The following is a 26,532-nucleotide window of genomic DNA, read 5'->3' on the forward strand; positions in this document are numbered from 1 at the left end:
TGGAGCACATCAAAAGCAGAAAGAAAAACCTGTTGCACTGAGGGAGTTACTGCAGCTGGACTTTTTACCCTAAGTGTCTGTTTCACTTAAGTTCTCCAAATTAATGCACATGAAGGAAGGCATAAAGGAAATGCCTTATGGACCAATACGTTATACTTTGTATAGGAAGAAATTGTAGAAGTAGGCTCCTGTCCTTTGTAGTTTTTATTACAAATAAGCATTGTGCTTCATTGTACTTTCCAGAGGCTCTCCACAAAATGCTCTTTTTCAAAATTCTCCCTATCCCTATCTTCTGAGGGGCATTAGCCATGTACCCACATGTTATCCATAATTTACATCATGTTCTGTCATATCCCAGAATAACATTTAGATAAGCAAACATTGACATATTAACAGGCTCTTTTTATACAGTGTGCTGAATCCACAGAGGATTCCAAACACTCTAAAATTTAGATCCAATTAAATTTCTCAGCAGAAGATATCCCTCAAAATGCAATGTTCAGTTTCTTTCCTGACTGGAGTGTGAGTCCTGCAGGATAGCAAAGCTCATCATGTTGTCTTCTCTCTTAGCCTTAGAAGAGAACTGCATTCATTTTTCTCATCTTTGCAATCTGATTCCTTTGCAATATGTGGGTAAACTGAAAGATGTATTTGAAAGCAAATTTTTACCTTTAGAGTGAGTGTAACTTAACTTCAGTTAATTCTATCAAGATATTGCAGGTGAATGTGTTCCTTCATAGTTGCTGATCCCTCCCTCTAACCTCAAACTTGGATTATACCACATGACCCCGCCCAAGGAACTACGCCTTATTTCTTGACTCTCCAGCAAAAATTCTCCCTCATGCTTTACTCCTGTCATGTACCCAAGCCACCTTTGTTCCCAATTGCCAGTTCCCTGCCTCTCCCCCAGAGTTAGACCACCATCAACTCTCATTGTACTTTGCATCTCCCTCAATGTGCTAATACTTGTCTTTCAAGTGCCAGTTCCATCTCTCCCTCCTCCCCCCATGGTTGTGGAACCTGACCAACTCCTGGCCTTCAGACTAGTCAGTTTCTAGCTATTATCCATATGGAAATTTCAGCGCGCTATAAGATTACTAGGAGGCAGCATGTAATATAGGAAAAAGTGTGGGTTTGGGAACCAGAAATTCCTCCATTTTTAATCCTGAATCCATCACTGACTTGCTCTGTAACCTAGGCAAGTCTCTTCTGTATCATTTTACCCATCTGCTAATTGTAGACATATTATATTTTGGAGTGTTAAGAGAACTAATGAATGTTCTATAACACTGTGAAACACAGGCCAAAATTTTCAAAAATAGAAGCTTACTGGGAGCTTCTGCATGCTCAATACTTTTGAAAATCAGGCCTAATCATAGATTTAAGAGTCTAAGTATTTTTAAAAATCTTATACATAGAGTTCTATATAAGTGCTAAGTATAATTATTATTACAATCTACTGCTAGTAGAAGCTACCTTGACAAGGTATGACGTCACTTGTGCCACTAGAGTACATGATATGTTCCAAATCCCTGGGTGAGCGATTTCATACCAGTTTCCATCCTGCTATAAAGCTAGTTTAACAGTTAATATTTACACAAAAGATTTAATATTTATATTTTTCAAGAAACTGAATGATCTCCAGTGTTGCCTTTTTTCCCCACGAGTAAAATAATTGTAATAACTTAACCAATTGGTATACTCGAATCAACAGAAAAAAATGCAAAATCTTCATGCTAGACAATCCCATAAGTTCTTTCTCCTTTCTTCTCTTGAATATACAAACGTCTTGAAACCAAAAAACGGAAGATGCTTTACATATATGTAATATATACATATAACATATATTTATATATGTAAAATTTTGTGTGTATATGTATATGTGTGTGTATATATATTGGTTATATATATGTATATATTTTATACCTCTCCTGGTAGGGAGTGAAATCCTGTCCCCATTGAAGTCAATAGGCATGCCAGGATTTCACCCAGAAAATTTTACCTCTGGATAACAGTGCCATCCTCTGTGCAAAAGTCTTTAATTATTAGGCTCAGATTTATTAAACCGAATGAAAGGCATTTCTCAACTGAAGCAGATGTTTACATACCAAATTCCAGTTGCAATAAATCCAGTGCTAGATTTGAGAATGTATGGACATATGGTATCTCCCCCTCGAGAAATAGTTTCCAAATATTGATGTGGACCCAGAAACGGTGGGACATGCTTGCCAGAATATGGTTAAATGTGGATATCATGACTTCATTAAACTATTAACCAATGAGGAAACACTACCCATCAGAACTGTTCCAGTGGCCCTGGGTTGTACAAACCTACAGTGGGTCTGAGACCATGCCCTTCTACTCCCCCAGGCCTGCTCAGACTGGGTGGAAGCCAGAGTCCCAACCTATTCCCTTCCTGCATGCAGGATGTAGGGGAGATGAGATGAAGGGATCCCCATGCTGTATTAGACATGGAAGCAAACTCCTTCACCATGTAATGTCATGGTCAGGGCCCCTGCCCAAGAGGCACACTGGATTACTGGGGTGCTGGATGGAAAGTGAAAACAAAACCTCTCAAAACACAGCCATTGTGCTGCATAGGAAAAATCCCTTCCAGACCCCAAAACAAAATTTGGCAATAAGCTTAGTACCTGGCATAATAAGAGATCCAACTCACTAGATAAGAATGGGGAAGAAGGGGGCTTGAGCAAAGCAAAACTGGCTACCAGCCAACAATGGGCACAAATGATCCCTCCTTCCTACTCTCAGGTCCATGCAGGTCTGTCATGGGCTCAGTCATTCACAGGCAGCAGGATTAGGTAGGACAGACTCAGCCTGGATGGATGCTGTGGGAGACTGCCTCCTCCTACCCCCACACTGCAGGCCATTGGGAGGGAAGGATCAAGAGAACCAGTGGAAGCCCGAGTTTCCCCCTGTGCATTGGCCCACACCCAAGGCAAGTAGTGGAGGTGGTCCATGTATCCTTACTACTCCCAGACCCATTAGTCACACACTTGTTAGTGAGCAAATTTAGCAGGCTTTAGTGCTATCCACGAACTTTTCAGATGAACTCAGAGTAACAATTTAAATTAGTGAGAGCAATGCTTACAGTCTAAAGGAATAAATAAACTCACAAACTGAAGAGTGAAAACGCAGAAGGTGATCAGCCCACCCTGAGTGGCTTTATTTAAAGGAACAGGTGGATAGGAGAACTGAAAATAAGAAATAATAGAAAAAGGCTGAATAAACAAATAAACAGATTAATACTCTAAAACCCACACAAACATTCTTTCTCCTAGCCATCCTCACAAAACCCTGTTACTCATTATACGTGGGGTGAATGGGACAGCTGCCTAAGGTGCAAAGCCACAGGGGCAGAAAAACAATGAAAAAAAAACTGGTAGGAGGCGTGAAAATGCCTTCTTGCCCCAAATGCTAAAATGCCTAGTTATGGCTCTGTCATCATGGGCTGGCTAAGAATGCTGTCAGGATTCAGTGGAAACAATTTCAGTTTTTTAGAGTAATAATGTTGGCTAAGTTGGGGGTGGTGCAACATTGTAGCACTCCTATGAGATCCCACAGGGTGAGCCACTCTGTACGAGTGAAGTTTGGGAGTCTTCTTACTAAACTGCTATCAGATGTTATTCATTCACTCCATTTCCTTGATCCTTGCTGGAACAGGAACTAGTTGATGATAAGAAGGTCAGAGTGCCCTCTCTCTCCTCATAACAGTCCTTCCACTCCTGCCTCAGTCCCCTCGCTCGATGTGCCTCCTGGCAGAGTCTTTCAGACTGGTTCTTTGCAGAGGAGGATTTAACAGCTTTAAATGAGAACTCTGTTGCCCTCATCAGCTCTCTAACTCAAGCTTCAACTTGGAGAAATGCCCCTGGCTTTGCATTGATTCAGAAGGTCTGTGGTGACATTTTCTACTCTATGTTGGTTGCTTTCTGAAAAGGAGAGCTTCCATTGCTTTTGGCACTGGGAGCCAAATCAGTGCTCAACTTAGAAGGCTTGTCAGGGCAGTTTCTGTCTTGGAATCACTGTTGGAAGTGGGACTGCTTATATAAACCACCTTCCTATGGACACCTTCTCCTTCACCCCCATTTCTGTAGCAAAATACTAGCAAGGCTCACATGGGATCATCCACATCAGATTTTGTCAAGACAAAAGAAGGTCATAGATAGTTCTTTATAGCTTCTATGGACTGTGAGTTAAGCTGAACAGGAAAAAGGCACTTCTTATTCTGAAACATGTGGAGGTAATCAGGAACAACTCTATATGTAGACAAGCCCATGCATTATGAAAAAAGGAGGACACCTTTAAGAATCTTTTAATATGAATTAGCTGCTAATACCTTGGGATATAATTTTTGCAAATGGTCTAGGCATCTTGGAAAGTATTTTTGTTAATGATTAGGCCATACAGGTATGACAACTCTGCAATTGCTGCTGAAGCTAGTGACACATTCCCACTTACAGAATCTCCCCTGGGGACCAATGAAATAACACTGCAGTAACAACCTTGAGTGTACATGAGTTCTAATTGGCTGCGGGCACAGTTTGCTAATAAGAAATGTTATTTCTTGAAGATCAATTTTGAATTTTATCAAATAAAGCAGCTACACAGAAATGCAGCTTTAATCCTTCCAAATGTTAGTAGTAGAATTAGTGGTAGAATTATACAGAAGCAGGATTTCTCCTCTTAATTAAAATTTATATTCTCACAGTGTTGACTCACTTTAAATCTTTTTAGTTTTATGCATTTGGCTGCATTTGAAATGTCATTCAAAAAGAAAAATCACAATTTATATCTGCATATGGGGGTTTGTAGCTTGTATCCCTGAAACTTATTGATTAAAAGAAAAATGGGTTCTATTGTTAGTGTCTTCCTAATTTTTTTATTGCAATTAAGGCATAATTTTAACTGAAATTAACATAAAAATTAACATTATCATAGTAATGTCCTTTATAAGATTAACTGTAAGAAGACAGATATAGCTACCTGTTCCAGAAATAGAATAGAAATAAATAACTGTTCAAAGATATACATTATCATGTTAAAAATTGCATATGAGTGAGCAAAGCCCTTCATATAGCATAGAAAGTGTGGGTAGGTATTTCCACTATATGATCTCTTCTGGGCCTTAGCCAGGTGCTCTATCAAATATTTACATGCTTTGGAGTGTTCTAATAACAAAGGTCATCCTAGCATCTATTACGTTCTTTTGACCCCAAAGTAGTCTCAAAGATATGAGAGGTTTGAAGATCACAGCTGACATAACCCAGTCTGGCAGACTTACTTGAAGTTAGTTGTGCTGTATGTTAGGGAAGGGAAATGAGTGACTGTACTCTTTTCATTTTTTTTTTTAAACCTAAGGAAAATTGGAGTCTGTTTCAAGACATAGGCTGAGGGTCTGTGTTTTCAAACCATTTTTTCCTCATTCTAATTCGGGAAACTATGTAACTGATTTTTCAGATCCCTGGTAGTTTGGGGGGTGGGGGGTGGAAAGGTTGGGTTAGAACCAAATTTGAAAATTCTGACAAATTTCAGCAAATTGAAAAAGTCTATTTTGGGTGAACAAACCATTTCATTCAACCTGAAATATTTTGTTTCTTGGCAGTTTTACAAGGTTGGATTCACAAAGGAAGAGGTGGTAATGCCTCCCTTATAAGGTTTAGCCCAGTGGTTAGAGCAGAGATTGGCAACCTTTGGCACACAGCCTGCCAGGGTAAGCCCCCTGGTGGGCCGGGTCGGTTTGTTTACCTGCCATGTCAGGTTCGGCCGATCGTAGCTCCCACTGGCCGCAGTTCGCCACTCCAGGCCAATGGGGGCTGCGGGAAACGGCGAGGGTTGAGGGATGTGCTGGCCGTTACAAACCGGCCCGGCCCGCCAGGGGACTTACCCTGGTGGGCCGCGTGCTAAAGATTGCCGATCCTTGGGTTAGGGCACTCAGCTGGAATGTGGAAAACCCAGGTTCAATTCAACTCTGCCTGATGGGAGAAAGGATTTGAATAGGGGCAATGTTCCCTCTAATTTTTGACAGGCCGTGTGCACAAAAAATTTCTTCCCTGCAAATTTTTGTGTGCGCGGTGTTTCACCGGGTGCGCAGGGTTTAGGATGTGGGTGCGTGCGCACAGCTTAGAGGAAACAGTGAATGGGGCTCCCACACCTCTTAGGAGAGTGCCCTAAGCACCAGACTATGGGGGGTTCTGATGTGGGACACTCTGTTGAAGTTGTTCCACTTTGGATAAATAATTAATCACTGGTGCGAGGACGTGAACCTGGGTCTCCCATCTCCTTGTTGAGTGCTGTAAGCAGCAGGCTATAGGGACACTTTCTTTCTCTTGCCCACAGACTATTTAATTATTTATACAAAAATGGCTTCAACAGAGGAAGCTGAAAAAATCCCAACCTACGCTACCCACCTGTGACCAGAAAAGCAAAGCAAATCTTACCCTTGCAAGGCTGCCTCCCAGTTCACAAATTGCATTAGCCTATGAATTCATCCAAAGAATAATGCAGTCAATATTTTTCTTCGTGTTTAGTCTCTGCTGACCTTTCATAGATCACTCAGGTAGCATTTAGTGCATGTTCATTCTTTGGATACCTTATAGTAATATTCCTTTTGTAGTTTTTACATTCGACTAGCAAACATTTTGCAGCAATAGAGAGAATAGTTAATATCCCTGTCTTTTAAATGTCATAATCTTTTTAGAACTCTAAAGCTCGTATAAGAGTGTCTGGATTTTCATATCAATCTTCTGAGACTCTAATGTATCTAATATTTTATTTAACAAGTAGTAAATCTTCAGAAGTAGAATTTAATTTAAATTTTTACTGTTAATGAGAGCAACTGAGAGTGAATCTAAACATGTTTTTTTCTAATTTCATTAGATATATGAAATTAGAACAAAGCTCAGCAAAAGTTCTACCATTAATAATAGATTACTCCATTTGGTTTTGTTAATTAAATAATATTCTATCTGGTGTATCTATCAATGCCATATTTGAGTTTTGACAATTTCAAGTCAGCAAAAATATAGATGATAAAACTTTGTATGTTTGAAATAGTGGCACTGTATTAATCTTTCAGACCTCTTACACCAGATTTTCACTTGCTGTGAATTATTACCTATTTTCAGGCAATATCAGCTGTGTTTCAGAAATTCAGTTTTTTAGGGAAAAGGTTTATATTAGTATTCATATAAAACACCCTATAAACAGTGTAATTTATTAATGAGATTTATCATGAGATTTAGGCTTCTAAAATTCAAAAAGAGTTAATGAATTGATTGGAAGGTAGCAAAAAAATAACTAAACTAAAGCTCATTACAGAATTAGTTCACTTGCTATTTAAATGTGTGCAGTTGGGGGTAAGATGTAGCTGGGCCTCCAAACCTCAATCACTATTGAAACAAGTTTGAGAATCTCAACGTAATCCCAAATGTTGCATGTCAGAAAGCCACCAGATAAATTAGCATAATTGTCTTTGTTTGAAAAGCTGGAAGTATATTAACTGAGCTACTATAACTTGGGAATTTTTCACATTAAATGCTTGCACTATGGCTATCCCAATGCTAACAGACCCTTACTTTCATAAACACTAAAATTGACTCACCGTTATTTAAATGCATGATGAGTTTCATTTTTCTATTAACCTTCAATAAATGTTAGGGGAAGAAATCATTTTTAAATTTTGCAAAGACTCATGATGACTTTAGATTCTCCGGATGCCTAGGCAGTCAGACAAACATTTCAATTACACTCTTCACTATGTTGAGGGAGATGGAAAAGAGATGCCTGCAATACATTCGGTGTATTCACAAATTATGAAGCCCACTCAAATTAGAACTTGTTACTATTGTTTTGAAATGGCTAAAATCATTGGGAAAAATCTCTTGATACCTATTTAAATAATTTCTTATCGAACAAGGTAATTAAAAATAGCAAAGCTTGCTGTATGAAATTGCCTTTGAATCAGTATGGCATTGATGAATCTGGTCTCATTTCTATTTCTTTTCTTGAAATCCCAGTTATGTCTGAATCTATTCTATGCTGAAATGTACTCTGGGGAAGGTGGAGAATTAGTTATCCATCAAGTTTCTCACTGATCTAGAAATGGAATGTCTGTTAAAGTCAGAAGTGGCTTGCTGGCTACAGTTAGCAGCAAAGGAATCTGCATGTGATCAGCTCTGTTTAATCTAGTAGAGGTTTCTGCAGTTAATATTAATTTCTCTACAGCAGTGTTTCCAAGACTTTGGATGCCGCTTGTTCAAGGAAAGCTCCTGGTGGGCTGGGCCGGTTTGTTTACCTGCCGCGTCCGCAGGTTTGGCCAATCACGGTTCCCACTGGCCCCGGTTCGTCACTGCAGAACAATGGGGTCTGTGGGAAGCAGCACGGGCCGAGGGTTGTACCGGCCGCCATTTCCTGCAGCCCCCATTTGCCTGCAGCAGTGAACCACGACCAGTGGGAGCCGCAATCAGCTGAACCTGCGAACGTGGCAGGTAAACAAACCTGCCCGCCGGTTTGGGAGTTTGGGAAACACTGCTCTACAGGATTTCAGGAGACATGAGAGAGATGAAGAGTCTAACTAGCTGTAAGGTTCATTAAAAGTAAGCCTTGGACCTAGCAATGCTACTTGTGACATTTGTCCAAACAGTGTTGGTTTTTCCATGTTAACTGCTTTGTGGTCAAGTACATTGCATCTGCCACACAGCAGAATTTGTGATCTGCTTTAATGGGGCTGACCACAACCAACTGACTCACATGCACTCCATGAAATGATATACTTTTATCCACAAGTGTAATTCTTATGGCCTGATTCAGCAAAAATATCTGCAGTCGTTAAGGCCATTTAAATCCTCAAAGGCCACAGAGGGCTGAATGGTGGCCAACCTATTAATAGGTCAGGTGTGCACATAATACCACTCATTCCAAGTAGAGTCTATCATTCAGCACCTGGAAAAGTGTAAGACAACTTTTGTGCATTGGCTCACATCCTTTTGCATGTATCAGTAGTTCTCCCATTGACTTCAGTGGAGCCAGCATTTCACCCTTAATATCTACCTTGCAGAGCCAGTTTAGACAATGCTGGCAGATAGGCAGCTCATTGGGCTTCCACAACACAGAGATTGTAGAAATGATACCTAGAGGTTTGCCTTTATGTTTCACTGCTACAGAGTGCAGGGATACAAGCTGCTTTGTGCTGACCGAGACCTCTGTGGAGATACCTTGAGCCCCTATAAGGGAAATTATGCACACTGTATCTGGACCCATTCCCTACTTGTCCCCTCTGTGTGGAACTAATGAAACCCATCTCTCCCCTTCCCATCCCCCACCCCCTGTTGGCATGGCAGAGTTGTTTGAGGGAGGCTAAGATGGAGGAAGCTATACACTGAACTTGTGCTTTGCAGCTGGGGCCTCAATTGCATAGCTATGCTGGGGATAGGGAGAGGGCAAACTGGTTCAAACTAGTCTCACTGCCGGCTTTATTTTTTTAGTTGTTTCAAATGAGTCATGTAATAAACAGTTCACAAAAATGTCTATAGTAGTAATCCTTTCCCCCTCTACAGCTACATGTTTATAAATATGCATGGGGCTGTCATAGGATGTCATATGTCATGTAGGGTTGTGTCGATTGAATCACTTCACATAGTATAATGTGATTGTGCAGCCCAACTTGATACAGTGCAAGGTGTGCTACCCTGATAAATAGCTAGAAAGAGCAATCTTCAAATAGTTAAAGGAAATTGAGCTCTCACAAATAAAGGTGATATTTAGAGTTTGCTTTTAATCTCTACCAACGAAAAGATTCAGAGGAAATCTTGAGCTTCCTTGTCTTTGTGTGGTAATTAGCAGGTATTTTTCCTGCTAAACGTGGGAGGAAGCAGGCAGTGAATGACTGTGATTCAGTTTACCACTAATGCATGCAAGCCTCAGAAAAACAAATCTTTGAAATGGCATAATCTATACTTAAAGCCAAAGTGCAAGCAACAATCAATCACATTTTCATTCTGAAGATGCACTGATAGCAGCTTTAATAGCACTTCTTATGCTAATGAAGAGAAATTAGTAAATTCTCATTTGAAAGAGGAGATTGTATTGTCATCATGTCTCTAGGTTTTGCTTTTGGCTGTGGGTTTTTGGTTTTGTTTCTGTTTTTTCATGTGCTGAATTTGTGTGAACTGATTTTGAACCCAGGCGAAGGATGTTGATGTAGAGGGAGATGGCTTCCATGATGGCAAGGGTGATGTTCTAAGGAAGAAGAAAAGGAGTACTTGTGGCACCTTAGAGACTAACCAATTTATTTGAGCATGAGCTTTCGTGAGCTACAGCTCACTTCATTGGATGCATACCGTGGAAACTGCAGCAGACTTTATATACACACAGAGAATATGAAACAATACCTCCTCCCACCCCACTGTCCTGCTGGTAATAGCTTATCTAAAGTGATCATCAAGTTGGGCCATTTCCAGCACAAATCCAAGTCTGCTGCAGTTTCCACGGTATGCACCCAATGAAGTGAGCTGTAGCTCACGAAAGCTCATGCTCAAATAAATTGGTTAGTCTCTAAGGTGCCACAAGTACTCCTTTTCTTTTTGCGAATACAGACTAACACGGCTGTTACTCTGAAACCGTTCTAAAGAAGGTTGTTAATGTTGTAGAGTTTCTGGAGGAAGTTGCTTGTGTATTGGAGTAAAGTGGCCACTTGTGTGGTTTGAGCGTGGTTTGCATGAGTCCCAGTATTCCTTCAGTAAGAGATTCATGGCCAGATATGATGGGTCTGCCTGGATTCCCTTGTTTCTGTATCTTGGGAAGTGTGTAGAAGGTCTCTGGAGTGGGTTTGTGGGGTATGAGTTTGTAGAGTTTCTCTTGGAATTGTTTGGGGAAGGATTTGATTATACTCTTAAATTCCTGAGTGAATTGCAATGTAAGGTCTTCTCTGAGTTCTTTATAATAGATGCTGTCAGAGAACCTCACTGATGTAGTCATTATGGTTGAGGACTACAATGGTACCCTCTTTGTCTGCTGGTTTGGTCACTGTCTGGTGATTGAATTTCAGGGACTGTATTGCTGTGCTCTGAGAGGTGGAGCGATTATGGTGGATGTAATATTTGATAGGGATTTCAGAGTCAGTCTTTTTTTCCCCCGACCAATCAATGCAATGATCAAGAGTGTGGTTTTGTCTGCTGTTGGGGGTGCAGTGAGCTGATTCATTTTTCCTGTGACTGTTGGTGGGGACATGGCAGTTGTGATCCAGTTGTCCTACACAATCAAAACATCTGATCTACCTCATCCAGTGCACTAAATGCTGCAATAACAATTATGTGAGTGAAAAAAATCAATCATTATGCTCCCCAATAAACTCATAGAAAAACGATAAAAGATAATGTCATATCATCAATCAGCAAACACTTTTCAAAAAATGATCACTCTATCTTTGACCTCCCTGTCCTCATCGTCAAAGGAAACCTGCATAACACCTTCAAAAGATGAGCCTGGAAGCTTAAATTCATAACTCTGCTAGATAGTAGAAATCCATTAACTCACTAAAGACACTGCATTTATGGCTCATTACAACATTCAGTAATCCACTATTCCTCCTTTGTTCTATGACTGCAGAAGTATTAACTTCCCACTTCATCTTGAATGGTCTCTTGCAACATGTGTTAATTCCTTATGCTAAACAATCTTTTCCACCTTGTGTTTAATTGTGACAGTCTGGCCTGGTCAACACTACAGAATTAGGTCAACGCAAAGCAGCTTAGGTCAATCTAACTAGGGACGTAGAATTTGAAAGTGTAAGGCAGCTTCGGTGAAAGCGATCATGAAATGGTAATGTTCATGATTCTAAGGAATGGTGGGAGGGAAAGCAGCACAATAAAGATAATGGATTTCAAGAAGACAGACTTTAGCAAACTCAGTGAGTTGGTAGGTAAGATCCCATGCAAAGCAAGTCGAAAGGGAAAACCAGTTCAAGACTGTTAGCACTTGTTTAAAGAGATATTATTAAGGACACTAGAGCAAGCTATACTACTGCATAGGAAAGATAGGAAGTATGGCAAGAGATCACCCCAGCTTAACCAAGAGATCTTCAATGATCTGAAACTCCAAAGAGAGTCCTACAAAAAGTGGAAACTAGGTCAAATTACAAAGGATGAATATAAACAAATAACACAAGTATGTAGGGACAAAATTAGAAAGGCCAAGGCACAAAATGAGACTGAGCTAGCTAGAGGGATAAAAGGTAACAAGAAAATATTCTACAAATACATTAGAAGCAAGATGAAGACCAAGGACAGGGTAGGCCTATTACTCAATGGGGGTGGGGGGGGCGGGGTAACAGAAAATATTTCCAACACACCTCTGAACAACGTACTAATCCACAGAGACCTTCCTACCAACACTACAAAAAGAAGGATTCTGGGTGGACTCCTCCTGAAGGTCGAAACAACTGACTGGACTTCTACATAGAATGCTTCCGCTGACGTGCATGGGCTGAAATTGTGGAAAAGCAGCATCACTTGCCCCATAACCTAAGCCGTGCAGAACACAATGCTATCCATAGCCTCAGAAACAACTCTGACATCATAATCAAAAAGGCTGACAAAGGAGGTGCTGTTGTCATCATGAATAGGTCGGAATATGAACAAGAGGCTGCTAGGCAGCTCTGCAACACCACTTTCTACAAGCCATTACCCAGTGATCCCACTGAGGGTTACCAAAAGAAATTACACCATTTGCTCAAGAAACTCCCTGCCAGCAATGCTCCTCTGCCATATACATTGGTCAAACTGGACAGTCTCTACGTAAAAGAATAAATGGACACAAATCAGATGTCAAGAATTATAACATTCATAAACCAGTCGGAGAACACTTCAGTCTCTCTGGTCACTTGATTACAGACGTAAAAGTTGCAATATTACAACAAAAAAACTTCAAAAACAGACTCCAACGAGAGACTGCTGAATTGGAATTAATTTGCAAACTGGATACAATTAACTTAGGCTTGAATAGAGACTGGGAGTGGATGGGTCATTACACAAAGTAAAACTATTTCCCCATGTTTATTCTCCCCCCACACACACCCCACTGTTCCTCAGACGTTCTTGTCAACTACTGGAAATAGCCCACCTTGATTATCACTACAAAAGATTTTCTCCTCCCCCCCGCTCTCCTGCTGATATTAGCTCATCTTAAGTGATCACTTTCCTTACAGTGTGTATGATAACACCCATTGTTTCATGTTCTCTGTGTATATAAATCTCCCCACTGTATTTTCCACTGAATGCATCCGGTGAAGTGAGCTGTAGCTCACGAAAGCTTATGCTCAAATAAGTTTGTTAGTCTCTAAGGTGCCACAAGCACTCCTTTTCTTTTTTAGAAAATATGGAAGTGGCAGAAGTGTTAAATGACTTTTTTGCTTCCATTTTCACCAAAAAGATTAATAGCAATTTGGACATCTAACATAGTGAATGCCAGTTAAAATGAGGTAGCATCAGAGGCTGGAATAAAGAAAGACCAAGTTCAAAATTACTTAGACAAGTTAGGTGTCTGCAAGTCACCAGGCCTGATGAAACACATTCTAGAATACTCAAGAAGGTGACTGAGGAGATATCTGAGTCATTAGCGATTATCTCTGAAAAGTCATGGAAAACAGGAAAGATTTCAGAGCACTGGGAAAGGGCAAATATAGTGATAATCTATAAAAAGAGAAATAAGGACAACCCGGGGAATTACAGACCAGTCAGATTAACTTTCAGTACCCAGAAAGATAATGGAGCAAATAATTAAACAATCAATTTGCAAACACTTAGAAGATAATAAGGTGATAGGTAACAGTCAGAATGGATTTGTCAAAAAGAAATCATGTCAAATCAACCTAATAGCTTTCTTTGACAGGGTAGCAAGCCTTGTGGATGGCGGGAAGCAGTAGATGTGGTATATCTTGACTTTAATATGGCTTTTGATAGTATCTTGCATGACCTTCTCATAAACAAACTAGGGAAATACAACCTAGATGGAGATACACTCACTTAGCATTGTAGTTATGTTCCTGCAAAATGAGACTTTAAGCAAAATGATGTTAAGTGAATCCAATTTCCCCATAAGAATTAATGTAAATAGGGGCAGTCAGGTTCCAGGGAAATTTTTTTCACCAGACAAAAGACTATATTTTGTGTGTGTATGTGTGTGTGTGTATATATATATATATCCATATATACATATATGTGTGTGTGTGTGTGTATGTATATATATATATATACATGTGTGTATGTGTGTGTGTGTATGTGTGTGTGTGTATATATATATATATCCATATATACATATATGTGTGTGTGTGTATGTATATATATATATACATGTGTGTATGTGTGTGTGTGTATGTGTGTGTGTGTATATATATATATATCCATATATACATATATGTGTGTGTGTATGTATATATATATATACATGTGTGTATGTGTGTGTGTGTATGTGTGTGTGTATATATATATATATCCATATATACATATATGTGTGTGTGTGTATGTATATATATATATACATGTGTGTATGTGTGTGTGTGTGTACACACACACACACACACACTATAAGTTTTAAACAAACAATTTAATACTGGTACACATCAATGATGATTGTGAAGCTTGGTTGAGGTGGTGAAGTCAGAGGGTGGGATATTTCCATGGGGATGCCTTACTGCTAAATGATGAACTAGCAATTGGCTGAGCCCTCAAGGGTTAACTCGTTGTTAACATAGCCTCACACTTTACAAGGCAGCACAAATGGAGGGAGGGGAGACAGCATGGCAGACAGAGATACACACCGTGTGTGTGAGAGAGAGAGAGAGAGATGCGCATTTCCCCTTCAAGTACGCTGACCCCACTCTTAAGTACACTGCCTTGTTAAGTAGATCAGCAAGCTGAGACTGCAGCTGCTGCCAGGAAGCTCCCTCCCTAGTGAGCCCTGTTGTGTGTCCCCCTGCTCTATGGAAATTGGGTAAGCAGGGGCAGGGGGACACCCTGACATTAGCCCCTCTCTTTCTTCCCTCCCCCCTACCCAGCAATCAGGAAGCTCCCAGGAGCAGCTCCAAGGCAGAGGGCAGGAGCAGCACATGGCAGTGGGGGGAGGGACAGCTGAACTGCCAGCAATTGGTAGCCTGCTGGGCGGCTGCTGCACAGGGAACTTAGGGGAGGGGAGAGCTGATGGGAGGCTGCCGGTCCACCCTGGTTCCAAGCCCCCACCAGATAGCTCCAATGGGCTGCTCTTTCTGCAAGCAGTGGACAAAGCAGGTGGCTGCCAAATGACGTTATAAGGGAGCATTGCATAATTTTAAACGAGCATGTTCCCTAATTGATCAGTGACATTACAATGAAACAACGTTAACCGGGACGACTTTAAGTGAGGAGTTACTGTGCTATAAGGTGGGTGCATAACTAGCTGGAAAATCATTCCCAGAGAGGAGTTAACAGTGGTTCACAGTGAAGATGGAAGAGCATTTTGAGTGGGGTCATGCAGAGATCAGTTCTGGGTCCAGTTCTGTTCAGTATCTTCATCCATGATTTAGATAATGGCATATAGAGTACACCTATAATCTTTGTTAATGACACCACAGTGGTAGGGGTTGCAAGTGCTTTGGAGGAAAGGATTAAAATTTAAAATTATCTGGGTAAACTGGAGAAATGGTCTGAAGTAAATAGGATGAAATTCAATAAGGACAAATGCAAAGTACTCCATGTAGGAATGAACAATCAGTTGCACACATACAGAATGGGAAATGACTGCCTAGGAAGGAGTACTGCGGAAAGGGATCTGGGGGTCATAGTGGATCAAAAGCTATATATGAGTCAACAGTGTAACACTGTTTCAAAAAAAGCAAACATCATTCCTTGATGTATTAGCAGGATTGTTGTAAGCAAGACATGAGAAGTAATTCTTCCGCTCTACTCCACACTGATAAGTCCTCAACTGGAGTACTGTGTCCAGTTCTGGATGCCACATTTCAGATAGGATGTGGACAAATGGAGAAAGTCAAGAGAAGAGCAACAAAAATGATTAAAGGTCTAGAAAACATGGGAGGATTGAAAAAAAAACTAACCTTTGTTTAGTCTGGAGAATAGCAGACTGAGAGGGGACATGATAACACTTTTCAAGTATATAAAAGGTTATTACAAGGAGAAAGGAGAAACATGTTTTCCTTAACTTTTGAGGATAGGACAAGAAGCAATGGGCTTCAACTGCAGCAAGGGCAGTTTCGGTTGGATATTAGGAAAAACTTCCTGTCAGAGTAGTGAAACACTGGTATAAATTGGCTAGGGAGATTGTGGAATGTCCATCATTGGAGATTTTTAACAGCAGATTAGAAAAACATCTGTCAGGGATGGTCTAGATAATACTTAGACCCGTCATGAATGCAGGGGACTGGACTAGATGACCTCTCAAGATCTCTTCCAGTCATAGAATCATAGAATATCAGGGTTGGAAGGGACCTCAGGAGGTCATCTAGTCCAACCCCCTGCTCGAAGCAGGACCAATTCCCAGTTAAATCATCCCAGCCATGGCTTTGTCAAGCCTGACCTTAAAAACGTCTAAGGAAGGAGATTCCACCACCTCCCTAGGTAACGCATTCCAGTGTTTCACCACCCTCATAGTGAAAAAGTTTTTCCTAATATCCAACCTAAACCTCCCTCACTGCAGCTTGAGACTATTACTCCTTGTTCTGTCATCTGCTACCACTGAGAACAGTCTAGATCCATCCTCTTTGGAACCCCCTTTCAGGTAGTTGAAAGCAGCTATCAAATCCCCCCTCATTCTTCTCTTCCGCAGACTAAACAATCCCAGTTCCCTCAGCCTCTCCTCATAAGTCATGTGTTCCAGTCCCCTAATCATTTTTGTTGCCCTCCTCTGGATGTTTTCCAATTTTTTCACATCCTTCTTGTAGTGTGGGGCCCAAAACTGGACACAGTACTCCAGATGAGGCCTCACCAATGTCGAATAGAGGGGAACGATCTGCTGGCAATGCCCCTACTTATACATCCCCAAATGTCATTGGCCTTCTTGGCAACAAGGGCACACTGTTGACTCATATCCATCTTCTCGTCCACTGTAATCCCTAGGTCCTTTTCTGCAGAACTGCTGCCTAGTCATTCAGTCCCTAGTCTGTAACGGTGCATGGGATTCTTCCGTCCTAAGTGCAGGACTCTGCACTTGTCTTTGTTGAACCTCATCAGATTTCTTTTGGCCCAATCCTCTAATTTGTCTAGGGCCCTCTCTATCCTATCCCTACCCTCCAGCGTATCTACCTCTCCTCCCAGTTTAGTGTTATCTGCAAACTTGCTGAGGATGCAATCCACACCATCCTCCAGATCATTTATGAAGATATTGAACAAAACCGGCCCGAGGACCCGACCCTTGGGGCACTCCACTTGATACCGGCTGCCAACTAGACATGGAGCCATTGATCACTACCCATTGGGCCCGACGATTAGCCAGCTTTCTATCCACCTTATAGTCCATTCATCCAGCCCATACTTCTTTAACTTACTGGCAAGAATACTGTGGGAGACCGTGTCAAAAGCTTTGCTAAAGTCAAGGAACAACACGTCCACTGCTTTCCTCTCATCCACAGAACCAGTTATCTCATCACAGAAGGCAATTAGATTAGTCAGGCATGACTTGCCCTTGGTGAATCCATGCTGACTGTTCCTGATCACTTTCCTCTCCTCAAGTGCTTCAGAATTGATTCCTTGAGGACCTGCTCCATGATTTTTCCAGGGACTCAGGTGAAGCTGACTGGCCTGTAGTTCCCAGGATCCTCTTTCTTCCCTTTTTTAAAGATGGGCACTACATTAGCCTTTTTCCAGTCGTCCAGGACTTTCCCCGATCGCCATGAGTTTTCAAAGATAATGGCCAATGGCTCTGCAATCACATCCGCCAACTCCTTTAGCACTCTCAGATGCAGCGCATCCGGCCCCATGGACTTGTGCTCGTCCAGCTTTTCTAAATAGTCCCGAACCACTTCTTTCTCCACAGAGGGCTGGTCAGCTCCTCCTCACCGGTCCTACGAGTCTATGATTCTATAAGTGTTTAATTTAAATTTTGCTCCCACCGATATAACTACCCAACTATGCCAACTTAATAACTCCACATCCATGAGTGGCGTAGTGTCAAGGTCAATGTAGTTAGGGCGAAGCAGTGTCAGTGTAGCCACTGTGTTGTTTATGTCAACTGTTACTGGCTTTCAGGAGCCTTTCTATAATGCCCCACAGTAACAGTACAATAGATACAAGCTATGCTGGTGACGATACGTACCGCTGACACAAGCAGCAAAGTGTAGACACACATAAGTGATGTAATTACTGTGGTAGCTGTATGCTGATGTAAGCTAGGTCAACTTAATTTTGTATGTAGGCATGGCCTCTGAGTCAGGCACGCCAGAACAGACGGACCAGAGGAAGAGGCAGTGCGGGGACGGGGTACGGGGGCAGAGGTGGTGTGAGGTTGGGGGCTTGGGGAGAAGGGGCAGTGCGAGGCCAGGGCCTCAGGAGGCATAGACAGTGCGAAGGTGGGGGCTTGGGGAGAAAGGACAGTATGGCGGCGTGGCATGGGGCTGGGGCCACGGTTCAAGCATCTGTTTCCCCCTCCTTTTAGGGCACTTCTGCTGCTCCTGCTCTGAGTACCTTTCCCAGACCTGAAGAAGAGCTCTGTGTATGCTCAAAAGGTTGTCTCTTTCTCCAACACAAGTTGGTCCAATAAAAGATATTGCATCACACACCTTGTCTCTCTAAATCATAAAATGAACGGTCAAAGGAATCATGTTGCCAGTTTATCTCAGTGCTTCTGTTTGTCACTCTTTCTGACAAATAGTTAAAATAAATTCTGGTTTACTAAGATCCACAGCATATTTGTCATGGTAGTTAGGGGCCTAAATAACAGAAAAGAGAGCAAACCAAGAATGAAATTAAGGATAACAATTTCCAAAGCCAGAGGTCCTCATCAAAGAGAACCCTGCCTAAGACATGGCATGGGAAAACTAAGGTTCCAAGAGCCAGTCATCTTAACTGCCATGATGAGGTATAAGGTGACAGTCTGTGTTTAAGATAATCAGATCTGAAATTAATACATTTTTTAAATTCTTCAGTACCTCTTGAATTCTAAATGTAAATTTACAGTACAGAAATTTGAAAACATATACAACCCTGAATTCTAAATGAAGTCCTATTAGGAATGCAGCTGCCTGCTCCTTGCATTCAGGGCCGGCTCCAGGCACCAGCAAAGGAAGCAGGTGCGTGGGGCGGCCAATAGAAAGGGGCGGCACTCCGTGCGTTATTGGGGCGGCATGTCCAGGTCTTCGGCTGCAATTCAGCGGCAGGTCCTTCACTCCCTCTCTTCCTCTTCGGCGGCAGCTCAATCAGATTTTTCTTACTTTCTTTTTCTTCGCCGCTTAGAGCGGGAAAAAAGCTGGATCCGGCCCTGCTTGCATTATGCAGAATATTGCACACACATTCACTAGATATTGTGTATCTCCATGACCTGAGCTTGATGCCTTCTACCTTATGGTTGGAAGTCAAGGTGTTAATTTTAACCTGCATGGTTCTAGTTAACCTGTGATCTGGTTGTCTGAGAGATCACGTCTCTCTGTAAAATTGTACCCTAGTTGCAGTCAGTGGAGACACTGGAGCTGGACCCTCTACAGTATAGAAGAAAGGTATTGTTGAAATAAATATTACACTGTTGCATTTAAGCAAGAAAACAATGAGAGAATGCAAACAATTTTCGCTCAGATTAGAAATGTACAAACTGTCTCAATAGGAAATGCCTTGATACCTTCAAACCAGTTTGTCTGAATACTCATTCTTCCTTATAATGTATCCCCTAGAGAAATTCATGCAGTCACATACCCAATCAAGAAATTTTAAAGTACCTTGTCCATGCTCAAGCAAGTATCATTATTGTTGCTACTTGTAATGCTATGGCACCTTTCAATCAAATCTTATTTTTTTTAAAAAAAAAATGTAAAATTACCCAAGTGTCACCCTGCTATTTATGGTAGTTTTCCAATAATCTCTTTATCTTATTGCTAATTAATAATGTAAGATATACAACCTATTTCTGTGTAATCTGGTGCTTTCTCCTCTGTAATCAGCCTCTGCCTCCTACTTCATTCATTCAGTGAAGTCACAAGCCATTGGTTTGTGACATGAGACTTGTTTCTGTCTTGATGAATGTTGATATTCCAAATACTGCAGTGAAGCATGACTGAAGGAATTATCCAGGAAGAAAGTGTTTATAGTTCAGGGAGATCTTCTGGTCTGTTGTACGCACACAAACACATCTCCTTGATATTTGACACCAATGTGGAAGAAAATACAGCTCAAGTACAAAACCGTAGAATGGGGATTTGATATAAAGTTATATTTGTAAAGTTGGTAGTATGGCTGTGGTATGATGTAACATCTGTAAATGTTAGCGTATAGAGTGTACATTTGACAGGGAGAGGGGAGCGGAACAATATGTAAAATGTCATATATTCATTTTGTATAGACCGGGAACACTAGTCCTGCATTCTGCATGTTTTTTTTAAACAGGAGCTGTTAAAATGTAAAAAGGAGTAAAGTGAGAAAAGGATTTATAGTTAGTAAATAGCTGAATTCAGCATTGAATGAATATAACATGACTTATGGCACACAGTAGAATATTCAATCAGGCCTCCTTTACAAGCAATTGATATTCTCTATGGCCTGTGCATAATACTGTCTAGAGAATTAAAGGATGTTAACATTTCATTACTCCTGCCATTGATTTTTCTCTACTTTCTTCACAACAAAAATCAAAATGTGACCTCTTATTCCACTGAATTAGTTCCAGAGCACTTGCCATTATTGACTTCCTAATGAAAATTAATGATGGCTTCTTTCATTCAGTCTTACAAGTAAGCACAGCAAGCAAATTTCCAAAAAGGGTGATTTTTTCCTCCTCAGATTGAAATGAAAAAGACCATATTAAATACAAATCCTACATTAAGGCAGCATTAAGTGTGCAAATTTAAACACTCAAAAGTCAGAACATTCATAATATTTTAATTATGATTTCAATTGCACCATTGGGTTCCAATGCTGCAAAAACGAAATCGTGTCGGTAGCTTTACTCATGTACACTCAATGAATCATAGAATCATAGAATATCAGGGTTGGAAGGGACCTCAGGAGGTCATCTAGTCCAACCCCCTGCTCAAAAGCAGGACCAATCCCCAATTAAATCATCCCAGCCAGGGCTTTGTCAAGCCGGACCTTAAAAACTTCTAAGGAAGGAGATTCCACCACCTCCTTAGGCAACGCATTCCAGTGTTTCAGCACGCTCCTAGTGAAAATTTTTTTCCTAATATCCAACCTAAACCTCCCCCACTGCAACTTGAGACCATTACTCCTTGTCCTGTCCTCTTCTACCACTGAGAATAGTCTAGAACCATCCTCTCTGGAACCACCTCGCAGGTAGTTGAAAGCAGCTATCAAATCCCCCCTCATTCTTCTCTTCTGCAGACTAAACAATCCCAGTTCCCTCAGCCTCTCCTCATAAGTCATGTGTTGCAGACCCCTAATCATTTTTGTTGCCCTTCGCTGGACTCTTTCCAATTTATCCACATCCTTCTTGTAGTGTGGGGCCCAAAACTGGACACAGTATTCCAGATGAGGCCTCACCAATGTCGAATAGAGGGGGACGATCACGTCCCTCGATCTGCTCGCTATGCCCCTACTTATACATCCCAAAATGCCATTGGCCTTCTTGGCAACAAGGGCACACTGCTGAGTCATATCCAACTTCTCGTCCACTGTCACACCTAGGTCCTTTTCCGCAGAGCTGCTGCCTAGCCATTCGGTCCCTAGTCTGTAGCTGTGCATTGGGTTCTTCCGTCCTAAGTGCAGGACCCTGCACTTATCCTTATTGAACTCATCAGATTTCTTTTGGCCCAATCCTCCAATTTGTCTAGGTCCCTCTGTATCCTATCCCTGCCCTCCAGCGTATCTACCACTCCTCCCAGTTTAGTATCATCCGCAAATTTGCTGAGAGTGCAGTCCACACCATCCTCCAGATCATTTATGAAGATATTGAACAAAACCGGCCCCAGGACCGACCCCTGGGGCACTCCACTTGACACCGGCTGCCAACTAGACATAGAGCCATTGATCACTACCCGTTGAGCCCGACAATCTAGCCAACTTTCTACCCACCTTATAGTGCATTCATCCAGCCCACATTTCTTTAACTTGCTGACGAGAATACTGTGGGAGACCGTGTCAAAAGCTTTGCTAAAGTCAAGAAACAATACATCCACTGCTTTCCCTTCATCCACAGAACCAGTAATCTCATCGTAGAAGGCGATTAGATTAGTCAGGCATGACCTTCCCTTGGTGAATCCATGCTGACTGTTCCTGATCACTTTCCTCTCATGTAAGTGCTTCAGGATTGATTCTTTGAGGACCTGCTCCATGATTTTTCCGGGGACTGAAGTGAGGCTGACTGGCCTGTAGTTCCCAGGATCCTCTTCCTTCCCTTTTTTAAAGAATGGCTCTACATTAGCCTTTTTCCAGTCATCCGGGACTTCCCCCGTTCGCCACGAGTTTTCAAAGATAATGGCCAACGGCTCTGCAATCACAGCCGCCAGTTCCTTTAGCACTCTCGGATGCAACTCGTCCGGCCCCATGGACTTGTGTACGTCCAGCTTTTCTAAATAGTCCCTAACCACCTCTTTCTCCACAGAGGGCTGGCCATCTATTCCCCATGTTGTGATGCCCAGCGCAGTAGTCTGGGAGCTGACCTTGTTAGTGAAGACAGACCGCTCATATAAGTAAAGTTACTTCTGTGTTTAAATCTTTGCAGAATTGGGCCCTTTATTTGTTTATATTCCACATATTTTGTCACATCCTGCCCCCCTAACCCCTTCATCCTGTATAGGGGAAACTGAGGGTGGCATAGAGCATCATTTACACTAAACGCTTCTGGGCCCATGATGTGGGACATGGTCAGCAGTCCCTGGGTGCTAGATCAGCAGACTTTAGGCAGCCGACTTAACTTAGAGCAACAGCAAGGCATAAAGCCACCTTTGCCCTCCATCAACTTCTCCAGTCTTGCACTGAGCAGAATTCAGCTTGACTGGGTGTTCTGGGCCACTGTATATATGTTCGGCATTGCATATATTAAGGTCGTCTAAGATATTGCAGTACAAACATGCAGTGCATGTTAATTAACCGTAACTATTTCATTTCTGGACTTTTGTGTTTTTAAATATGCAAATTTTGCACTAACATAGATATTTACTTTCTTTTCTCAAGGCTAGAAAAGGCTTTACATTATTTTTTGTTTTTATCTCCCTCTGCTCAAATAACACCAAAAAAAAAAACAACAGGTGAACTGATTCCCTTTACATCCATCCATACAAATATATGTGCACAAATCACCTTCAGGGTAAGACCATGGGCTCTCTTACATCAGTATAAATTAAGCATAACTCCATCAGTGTCAAAACAGGATAAATGAGAGGACCCATATCTGGACGTGAAAACTAGCTACTTTATCTATGGCATTTGCTGATGATATACAATTATCTAGTGAAAACATATTATTGTCTGAAGATCCAGTCAAAATACTTCATTTTCTTTCTTTCTTTCTTTAGACAACAAAGATTATGATGCATATCTATCCTATACCAAAGTGGATCCAGACCAGTGGAATCAAGAAACTGGGGAAGAAGAACGATTTGCTCTTGAGATCCTACCAGATATGCTTGAAAAGCATTATGGGTACAAGTTGTTCATACCAGACAGAGATTTGATTCCCACTGGAAGTAAGTTATATTAGGCCGTGTGTATGTGTTTCCTATATGGGGAAAACAGAAATTACATATATGATGCAATAATGTGCTTTCTATCATAGTATCTTCCAAATCTTATCTCTGAGTTTTTTCTATCATTTAAAAAAAATATTTCATCTGATTTTGGGGGTGCACTTTTAGAATATTTGTTGGCTTGCCTCCATTATTCCCTAAAATAGCACTTGCTTATTTGGTTTGGGTACTATTTTCAGTTAAGATTAAAGGGTTCAGGAAAGACATAGACAGGAAAACATGACAAAACCAGTATTTTGTAGGGTTTGGTGAGGAGCCTTTCTATCTATGAATCAAATACTGATGTCCTTAATCTGTTTTAATTCAGTCCATACTTGGACAAATTCCCGTGGCCTTGAATGTGCACTGAGTAAACTCTGAGTAAGGACTTTGCTTATTCCAGAAACTAATCAAGCTTTTTATATGGGGAAAAATAGACTTGTGTTGAAACTAATACAACAGTAGAGTGATACATTTGTGGTTCTTTTAAGGAACGCTATATGCCATGGCATTCTGTTAGTATTCACAGGAGATGATTTTTTGGTGTGGCTACTGGAGATCTTCAGAGAGCAAAATTAGCTGATTAGTTTTTAGTTTTATTCATTTACTACTTGATCATGTTTATTTTGCATAGTCCTGTCCAATTTTAGTTATTGCTTTAGTGAGAAATTGTAAAGTTCATCTCCATAGCTTCCATGTAGCCTTCAAACTTCCAACTTCTTACTGGATTATTTCAGTTTATTTTTACTAAAGGCAGAAAAGAATCTTTTATCTTAAAAAGAAAAAAAATAGACCTGTTAGCAGCAAAGTTGTTGTTAAGATCTGTAATAACCTGAACATTAATTCACAGGAGGCAACATTGTAGATGCTTGGGGGGAAAAAAAGACAGACTAAGGGTCCAACCCTGCAACATACACAAGAGTAACTTGTGAGTTTATTGTGTATGATTGGTACCCTAAATCACATGGTCATTGTTCTGTTACCGCGCAGAATGACTTAAAACAGAAGAATGATGATGACTATGCATACCCTTGCATACATGCAGATATTAGTCTTTGTACAAAAATTTTGCCAGAATTCAAATATTCTGATGAATAGAAACCCATTCACTTGATGGGGGGCGGGGGGGAGGGGTGGGAATTGAATGAATATATGCAATCAATACTTTGCATTGTTCAGCTAGCTGTTCCTGGACAGGAGAATTTAGCCCTGTTGTTTCCACTGAGGTTTTTGGGTGAGATACTTGCTTTGACTGATCTTGAGCAACTGTCTTTTTTTATAGCCTACATTGAAGATGTGGCAAGATGTGTAGACCAAAGCAAGCGACTGATCATCGTCATGACTCCAAATTATGTGGTAAGGAGAGGCTGGAGCATCTTCGAACTGGAAACCAGGCTTCGGAACATGTTAGTCACTGGAGAAATTAAAGTGATACTGATTGAATGCAGTGAACTCCGGGGAATTATGAACTACCAGGAGGTCGAGGCCCTGAAACATACCATCAAGCTTCTAACTGTCATTAAATGGCATGGACCAAAATGCAACAAGTTGAATTCTAAATTTTGGAAACGTTTACAGTACGAAATGCCTTTTAAGAGGATAGAACCCATCACACACGAGCAGGTTTTAGATGTCAGTGAGCAGGGGCCCTTTGGGGAACTGCAGACGGTCTCAGCCATTTCAATGGCTGCTGCCACCTCCACCGCTCTTGCCACTGCCCATCCAGATCTGCGCTCCACCTTTCATAATACTTATCATTCACAGATGCGCCAGAAACACTATTATCGAAGCTATGAATACGATGTACCTCCTACTGGCACCCTGCCTCTTACCTCAATAGGTAACCAGCATACCTACTGCAACATCCCTATGACACTTATCAATGGGCAGCGGCCGCAGACAAAAAGTAACAGAGAGCAGAATCCAGATGAGGCTCACACAAACAGTGCGATACTGCCCCTCTTGCCACGGGAGACCAGTATTTCAAGTGTCATTTGGTGACAGAAATGCAAGGGGGGACCCTAACCCCCTTGAGTAGGAGCTAAGTGTGCAGTCTGGTGCCTGGAACTACATCCTCGACTGCTGCTGTTAAACATGCATTACAATCTATAAAATACGAGGAAAAACAGGGTCTTGTACATATGTTTTTTGCAGTTTCTTTGTAGCATCAGTCTTCCTGTTTTACCCATGTCTCTTGCCATTCACATTTTTGACTTTGTTTTATACATCATTGGAATTTGTATATTACGTTTTTTTTAAATGAAGAGACTGCTGTATAGATAGGAAATCTTTTTTGCTCCATTAGTATAGTTTTAGAATTTTTTTAAACGTTTCTTGGGAATGCTTGGACGAAGCTATGTTAATATCAGAAGCACCATCCATTTTGTTGGCCTGCCTAGCCTGATACATGAAGGCCATGCCTGCTGCATTTCACCGTTGTGAAGAACCTTTGTTCTTAGGAGGACCCCGCCAAACATTCTGAGCTCCAATTTCATTACTTATCCCATGACAACACTCTTTCCTCCCACTTCCCCTTCTGATGGTCCCATGCTGGGTAACACTACAGACAGTCTGATCATCTAACATTTAACTCAGTAAATGCCTGTCAGACAACAAGATATACCCAATATGTATCAATTGCCTCATAG

The 26,532-nt window shown here is 41.2% G+C and overlaps 1 protein-coding gene across 1 annotated transcript in view; it reads left to right on the plus strand.

Moving 5' to 3' along the window:
* IL1RAPL1 (interleukin 1 receptor accessory protein like 1) overlaps positions 1-25,885 on the plus strand; it is a 543,775-nt gene extending 517,890 nt beyond the window's left edge. Inside the window, exons 9-10 of the mRNA XM_077812318.1 lie at positions 23,675-23,845; positions 25,167-25,885. Of these exons, the coding sequence (XP_077668444.1) occupies positions 23,675-23,845; positions 25,167-25,885 (890 nt within the window). The remainder of the gene's footprint in view (positions 1-23,674; positions 23,846-25,166) is intronic.
* Positions 25,886-26,532: the final 647 nt, after the last annotated feature.

This window comes from Eretmochelys imbricata, chromosome 1, assembly GCF_965152235.1.
Source record: "Eretmochelys imbricata isolate rEreImb1 chromosome 1, rEreImb1.hap1, whole genome shotgun sequence".
NCBI lineage: Eukaryota > Metazoa > Chordata > Testudines > Cheloniidae > Eretmochelys > Eretmochelys imbricata.